General features: G+C 41.3%; 1 protein-coding gene across 1 annotated transcript; it reads left to right on the forward strand.

Annotated features, from left to right (window-relative positions):
- The first annotated feature begins 1503 nt into the window (after nt 1-1503).
- LOC145800621 (uncharacterized) lies at nt 1504-7830 on the forward strand. Its single transcript, XM_082890335.1, has 6 exons — nt 1504-3401; nt 3507-7173; nt 7251-7310; nt 7413-7463; nt 7590-7736; nt 7822-7830. The coding sequence occupies exons 1-6, from the start codon at nt 1504-1506 to the stop codon at nt 7828-7830; spliced, it is 5832 nt and encodes a 1943-aa protein (XP_082746461.1).
- The last annotated feature ends 267 nt before the right edge of the window (nt 7831-8097 follow it).

Raw genomic sequence — 8097 nt, forward strand, 5'->3', positions numbered from 1 at the left:
GGGCTGTGGCTCACCCTTTATGGGAACATCATTTTCAGGTTCAGGTGATAAACTACCTCCAAGGACTTAGCTTGGGAGGGTTTGGCTTCTGGATTGAAGGAGACTACCTTTAGTTAATTGTCTTTATTTATTAGTACATGTAAACATTCAAGCCTAGGGCTTTTCTTGTATTGAGTTAGAACTCATAGTTTTGTATCCAAGTGTTGGCTTGGAAAGATGTAAGCCTGTAGGGCATTTTATTCGATGTTACATGTAATGCTTTATTTAGTAACACTCTGATGAATGAATTAATAAATTGTCTTCTTTAAATAATGCATGTCAATGGTATATAATGGGTTAATTTTGAGGGCGTTACACTTAAGCACCTCATTTACGGTTTTCTAAATAACCCTAGTGTTCAACTCTCAATTAGAAAAGGATGATTTAGAATTCCGGTTAATTTTCATCCTATTTACCATTCTTCTCTCAAACTTTCTCTTCTAGCTCTCACGAAGAAAGTTTTTCTCTTTAAAACTCTCCGTACTTCTACATCGCTCTCTCTTTTGCTCTAGGAACGAACTAGCTTAGGCAACTAATAGTTTCATTAGCTTAAGTGGCCAAGTTTAACTTAAACTAATCACGCTTGGCCTCCAAGAAACGGAATTTACTGAGAAATTGTAGCTTAACGTTACTAGTTTAACTTAGGCACCTTGTTTGAGGTTCTGTAAATCACCTAATTGTAACTCAACGATATTACTTTAACTTAAGCAGCCCATGTAATGTTTTCTACATCACCTAACTGTTCAATTCTCAACTCCAAAATGATGAATTTGAATTCCCCTCAATTTACATCCTATTTCCCTTTTCTTTGCTCTAACTTTTCCTCCGAGAGCTCTAAGGAAGAAGGATTCTCTCTAACTCTCCCCGCCCTTCTCCATCATTCTCTGCTTTGTTCTAAGAACTAATTAGTTTAGGCAACTAAGATTCACCCAAAAAAAAAGTTTAGGCAACTAGTTGTTTCATTTGCTTAAGTGACCAAGTTTAACCCAAACTAATCTTGATTGGCCTCCAAAAAAAAATAATAATAATTTATTGAGTAATTGTGGCTTAACGATATTAGTTTAAAAAAAGAAACTCATTTAATGTTATCTAAATCACCTAAGTGTTCAATTCTCAAGTCCAAAAGGAAAAATTTTAATTCCCTTTAATTTTCATCCCGTTTCCTTTCCTTTTCTCTAACTTTCTCTTGTAGCTCCCAAGGAGAAAGTTTCTCTCTAATTTTCTCCGTCCATCTCCAACCACCTCTCTTTCGTTCTAGGAACTAATTAGTTTAGGTAACTAATCGTTTCACTGGCTTAAGGGGCCAAGTTTAACTACCTTAGGCAACTAATAGTTTCATTAGCTTAAGTGACCGAAAACATTCTTCTTGCCACTTGGTTGAACAGGTCATGGGTTAGTGAGAGAAGCTCTGACATCTCTCTAGAAAACTTTGTTTTCTAGGGTTCAATATCTCATTGATTGCCGATGTCTGGAGTTAATGCTACCATTACTGAGCGTATTGAGGGAGTAAATGCTACGGTCGAGAAAGTAAAGTCATCAGGTGGTGACTTAGGGTTCACCAAAAATAGTTTTGCGATTCTGACTGGAAGATCGATGGCTTCTGAAGCAGATGCTACAAACCCTAATGGCGAGAGTCTCTCTATGGCTAATCCTTCCATCATGGAGGGTAACCGAGGTGTGGATATTCAGATCGTGGATCCTTCTGGTGTGGAGTTTCAATCGCAGGTTGCCGATTATGAGGCAGAGTGTTTGGGAATCGAGGTTGTTTCGGTAACAGAGGGTTTTGATTCAGATCCTCCAAGAGATTCAAGCAACGTTCTGGGCAAGAGATCTGAGTCAACATCGGAGAAACTCAAAGGTCCGATGTTTCCAGCTACGATTGACGAGCCATCGACACCAACTGAGAATGCTATCAGTACGAGTTGGTCTGATATGGTGGAGGAAGAGTACAATAGCTTCCTAAATCTACCAGATAGTGTAGTTTTAGCGCGTAATAGAGGGGAACACAAGAATATCGTTGAAGCCTCAGTTCCAGTTAGGGCTTCTGATTCTGATATACAGATTCCGATTAGGGATGCTCCATCCTTCCAACGAGGAGGCGTCAGGGGGGGTGGAAGTTATCGTGGGGGAAGAGGAGGTCGAGGGGATGCTGGTGGTAGGAGATCTAACGAGTCTGAGGGCCAAGAACATCGCTCGTGGGCAAACATCACTGCTGCATCAACCCGGTCAAACATCAAACTCAGGTATATCCCTCCTTCTTCTTTTGAGGATAGTGTTGTGGTAAATATGCCCCCAAGGACTGATCCGCTAGAGAAATGGGACTCCTGCCTAGTGGGCTATTTTGTGGATAAGGGAGTGGGATACAATTATTTGCGTAACAGTGCTTTTGGGATGTGGAAAACTCAGGGGCTCAAGGAGGTTCTTACTAATGGGGATGGGTTTATGTTCTTTATATTTGACACCCCTGATAGTTGCAGAGAAGTTCTTGAAGGAGGTCCATGGTACATAGGAGGTTATCTTCTTATTCTAAAACAATGGAAAAGGATGATGAAGCTATCTAAAGATAAATCCACAAAAATTCCAGTATGGGTGAAGTTCTTTAACATCCCCTTGGAATATTGGGATCCTGATGGATTAAGTAGGGTTGCAAGTGCAATTGGACATCCCCTCTTTATGGACCAGCTTACGGCTCGGGGTAGTAGGGTGGCTTTTGCTAGAATCTGTGTGGAAATTGAGGCTACCTCAAAACTGCCCACTTATTTTCAAATTAGACATGATGATGAAGCTGTTCTAATCCGAGTTGAATATCAGGGGCTGCCGTCAAGGTGTCAACATTGCCAAATATTTGGACATAGTACTCAAAAGTGTGTGTCTCAACAGGTGGCTAAGTTGATTTCTATGCAGAAGACATCTGAGGAAAATGTAAGTGCTCTAGACGAGGGTTGGACCACTGTCGCAGGTAAGGGGAAGAGGAAGGTGGGTGATCCTGTGCTGGGAACTATCCCAGAAGTGGTGGAACTCCCAGCTCCAGCTTCTACAGCAGACCCAGTTCCAGCTCCAGCTCCTGAAACTGCTCCCACTGAGGTGGACTCATCTGATCAATCCTTTGACACTCAGGAGACTTCTGTGACCAAGAGCTTATCCGGGGAGGAGCAAAGCTCTGAAAGCAGTGATGTGGATAGGTTCCAAAAGAAGGTGTTCGAGATTGCAAAGCTGGTGGTCCCCAATGCTGCTGAAATGTTGGACACTGCGATTAAAGAAGTTAAGGCTGAAAAGGCGATCCATAGTTCTGCTACCCCATCCCAGCAGGTGAAGAACAGACCCTCTGGCAAAGGCAGCAGCAGCCAGAGGAAGAAAAAGAGGTAATCAAAGTTTCAGTTGGTTGTGGGTTTGTCTTTTTTGTGGGTTTTGTCTTTACCTCCTTTTTGTGTCCCTATGAATGTAAAAATTGCTTCATGGAATGTTAGAGGTTTGAATGATCCCTCTAAACATAAAGAAGTTAAAAAGTTTGTGCTTAAAGAGAATATTCATGTCATGGGGGTTTTGGAAACCAAAATAAAACAGTCTAAAGAGAGTAGTATCTGCGTTAAATGTTTTGATCAATGGTCTATGCTCTCTAACTCACAACCAATTGAAACTGGTAGAGTCTGGGTGTGCTGGAACAATGTTTTTTGTGATGTTCAAATGATTTCTATGTCTAATCAGCATATTTTGTGTAAAATTATTGAATTGGCTTCCAATGAAATCTTTTATGCAACTTTTGTTTATGCTGAAAATAAGCACACATTGAGAAAGGTTTTTTTTGAATCTATGCTTGATATCTCCCGTGTTAAATCCAAAGTTCCTTGTGTTTTTCTGGGTGATTTTAATGCTATTAGATACCAGCAGGAAAAAATTGGGGGGACTTCGAATTGGACTAATGATAATGAGGAATTTAATTCTTATATTAATGCTTCTGAGCTGGCTGATTTGTCTTACGGTGGTTGCCAATTTACCTGGGCTAACAATAGGAGGGAGGGGACCTATATAGCTACCAAAATTGATAGAGTTCTGGTTAATGAGGCTTGGTTGGACAAATTTCCTGAGGCTACTGCCCAGTTTCTCCCCTCTGGTATTTCTGACCACTCCCCTGCAGTGGTCAATATCAGTGCCACCAAGTGCTCTTTCAAAAAACCTTTCAAATACTTTGATTTCTGGTCTCAACATCCAGATTTTCTGGGTACTGTTTCTAACACCTGGGGGCAGTACATTCAAGGGGTTCCTATGTTTAGGGTCTGTCAAAAACTCAGAAAGCTTAAAGCTAGTCTCAAGCTTCTGAATAAGAAAGACTTTAGTGACATATCTACTCGTGTCCAAATTGCAAAAACTAATCTGGATCTTATTCAATATAAACTTGACAAAGACCCTTTGAATAGTGTTTTGCAAGCCCAAGAGAGAGAGGATCTGAATAAGTATATTGAGCTTAGCAAAGTAGAAGAGAGCCTTGCTCTTCAAAAATCCAGAGTGCAGTGGCTTAGTCTTGGGGATAGAAATAGCAAATTCTTCTTTAGGTCTGTGAAAAGTAATATCAATAGAGGGAAGATTTTGAGTGTTGTCATGAGTGATGGTTCTAGGTCTACTCATAGTACTGATGTTCACACCTCCTTTATTAATTTTTATACCAACTTGTTTGGTACCCCTTCTGTGGATCAGTACCAGGGCCTTGAGAGGATTCAATCTTTGGTGGATAAGAAAGTCTCTCTCTCTCATTCTGTTTCAATGTCCAAGCCTGTGTCTGAAAATGAAATCAAGGAGGTTTTTTGGTCTTTAAAGTCCAACAAAGCCCCTGGCCCGGATGGGTATTCCGCTGGTTTTTTTAAGAGCTCTTGGGATATAGTTGGTAAGGATGTCATTCTAGCTATTAAGTCTTTCTTTGACTCTGGTAAACTTCTTTCTGAGGTTAACAGTACCATTATAGCTCTTATTCCTAAGGTTCCTAATCCTACTCATGTTGGTGACTATAGACCCATCTCTTGTTGTAATACCATCTACAAATGCATTGCCAAGATCATAGCTAGTAGAATTAAATTGGCCCTCCCTGATTTGATTGATCCTGTGCAGTCTGCGTTTGTTCAAGGTAGAAGGATCTCGGACAACATTTTCTTGTCCCAAGAGATTGTGAGAGGTTACCATAGGAGTTCCCACTCCCCTAAGTGTGCCATGAAAGTTGATATCATGAAAGCTTATGATACTGTGAGATGGGACTTTATCATTGATATCCTCAAAGCTATGGCTTTCCCTCCTTGTATGATTACCTGGATAAAGGCTTGCATTACGAGTCCTTCTTTCTCGATTTGTATTAATGGGAGCCTTCAGGGGTATTTTAAAGGGGCGAGGGGTTTAAGACAAGGGGATCCTATGTCCCCGTATCTCTTTGTGTTGGCCATGGAAATTCTTGCCAGAATTCTTGCTGAGAAATCTAGGAGCCCTTTGTTCAGATTCCACTGGAGGTGTGAGAAAACTAAAATTGTTAACCTTTGCTTTGCTGATGATTTGATGATTTTCAGTAAAGGGGACCCTGGTACTGTTTCTCTTATCATGCAGGGATTGGATGAATTTAGGAATCTGTCTGGTCTTACCCCTAATTCTAGTAAGAGTAACATTTTTTTCTCGGGGTGTAGTAGTGAGCTTAAAGAGAATATTCTTCGGATAGCCAATTTTACTGAGGGCTCCCTCCCAGTGAAATACCTTGGTGTGCCTCTTATTACTACCAAGCTTAAAGCATCTGATTGTCATACTCTGGTTGAGAGAATTACTAAGAGGATTAAAAGTTGGACCAATAAACTGCTTTCTTATGCTGGTAGAGCTCAACTCATCCAGTCTATTCTATTTTCTATGCAAGTGTACTGGTCCTCTCTTTTTATCCTCCCTAAGAAAATCATTGGTGACATTGAGAGCCTCCTTAGATCTTTTCTTTGGTCTGGGGTTGAGTTGAAGAAACATAGTGCTAAGATTGCTTGGAGATATATCTGCAGGGAAAAAAATGAGGGTGGCCTTGGTTTCAAAGACTTAGCTACCTGGAACAAGGCTGCTATAGCCAAACATGTTTGGTACTTGTTTTCTGGGGGTGATTGTTCCATGTGGTGCCAATGGGTCAAGGCTTACTTGCTTAAAGGGAGGAGCTTTTGGGCTGTTAGAACTCCTAGTGATCCCTCATGGGTTTGGAGGAAAATCCTGTCTCTTAGGCATTTAATCTATCCTCACATCAAGTTTAAAATTGGTAATGGGGAAAATGTGTTCCTGTGGTATGACAATTGGCATCCGCTTGGTTCGTTGTGGCATAGGTTTGGTCCTAGAATTCTTTATGACACTAATCTTCCTGACAGCACCAAGGTTAGCTCTATAGTCTCTAATGGTTCTTGGAAGTGGCCTATCTCTAATTCTTGGGAGATAAAGGAGTGGATCTCTTCTACCCCTTTATCCTTCCTACCTTCCCTTGGCTCTTCTGATACTCCGTTTTGGAATTTGGCTGCTGATGGTGACTTCTCTATCCAGTCAGCTTGGGATTGTTGGAGGGATAAGGGCCCCAAAGTCACTTGGTCCAAACTTATCTGGGGCCCCCCTTCAATCCCTAGGGTTAGTTTTATTGTTTGGTTAGCCATCAATGAGAGACTTAATACTGGTGATAGACTCAAAACCTGTGGTCTTGTTACTAATCCTTGCTGCCCTTTCTGTCAAGATCCTGAGGAGACACATTCTCATCTTTTCTTTAGATGCATATTTTCTTCTAGGATTTGGGGTGGTATCCTTGCCAAGAGTAAATCTAACTGGCCTTCTTTGCCTTGGTTGGAAACTGTTGATTTTGCTGTTAGATCTATCAGTGGCACCTCCTTGAAAATGGTGATTCTTAAGCTATCATTTCTGTGCACTGTCTACCACATCTGGATAGAGAGGAATAGTAGGATCTTCAATAAGGTCCAAAAGCCTGAAGAGGTTGTTACTAACTCTATTATCCAAATGGTTAGGGGTAGGCTTCTTTCTTTGGAAAATGTTAAAATTTCTGCAGGTGATAATTGGCTTTTGGAGGAATGGAGTCTTCCTCTCAATCTCTTGCAGCAGCACCATACTATTGCAGCTGGCCGGAGAATGAGTGATGTGAGGTTACATACATTGAGGGTTGAGTGATGGTGAGCAACTACTGTGGGGTTTACTAACTGGGTGCTCCTTTGCAGGTTATCATGAATCCTAAATCTTCTCCTACATTGATGGGTCCGTATGGAGGGTTGAGTGCTGTGAGCTACCTATATATTTCCAGACATTGTGGGTTGAGTGATGAGAGACAATACACATACTTTATGCTAACTTTTATTATATCTTATATATGGTTTGTGCAGGTTCTTGGAGCTTTCAAGTATAATGCCCTTCTGATCCTTTCGAGGTATCATGTGAGTTGTGGGCCTAGTGTTGTGAGATCATATATGGAGTGGAGAGACATACTGTGTTGTGGGTCGAGTGAGGAGAGCTCCTATATTGTGTGTCTGTTATTTCTTCTCCTTTATGATTTACGACAGGTTCACTTGTTGGTGAGGAGGTGTGGTGCTGCGTACAGTGCAGTTGCAGGGAAGTGCTGCTGGCATCCTTGGTTTTTGGCGTGGAAGGGTGCTGGATACATGCTACACAGATTCGGGTGGCAGTATGAAGGGTGTGTCTGTACCATGGTGATGGCTGCTACTAGCGCCTTGCTGTGCTACAGGAGGGAGAAAATCAGTTGTTCTTCATTGCTTTTTTTGCATAATTTTGCAGTGTGTTTAGCTTATTCCTACGGGCTGTGTAGGAGTATTTTTGTGCTTCTTTGTATTCCTAATAGCTGTCCTAGTAACCATGTTTCGGCTTGCACACATTTTAACAGTTTAGTTTTGTTTTTGTTTCTTATTCCTAGCCCTACGGGATGTGTAGGGAATGTTGTTGTTTTTTTGTTTTGGCTCGTGCCTTTTGTGGATACAGTGTCCAGATTCTCTTGCTTGGTGCTACAGTAGCAGGAGGTTCTCTTCAAGATCATAGCCTCCTGGATCTATGCTT

This window comes from Camellia sinensis, chromosome 10 (assembly GCF_055761805.1).
Source record: "Camellia sinensis isolate YWXY chromosome 10, ASM5576180v1, whole genome shotgun sequence".
Lineage (NCBI taxonomy): Eukaryota > Viridiplantae > Streptophyta > Magnoliopsida > Ericales > Theaceae > Camellia > Camellia sinensis.

Excerpts from the sequence above, each read along its gene's own strand:
- LOC145800621 (XM_082890335.1), top strand. The coding sequence starts at position 1,504 with ATGTCTGGAGTTAATGCTACCATTACTGAGCGTATTGAGGGAGTAAAT. Across the intron at positions 7,174-7,250 it reads CTGGCCGGAGAATGAGTGAT|GTTATCATGAATCCTAAATC; the intron begins GTGAGGTTACAT and ends GCTCCTTTGCAG. Across the intron at positions 7,464-7,589 it reads TGATCCTTTCGAGGTATCAT|GTTCACTTGTTGGTGAGGAG; the intron begins GTGAGTTGTGGG and ends GATTTACGACAG.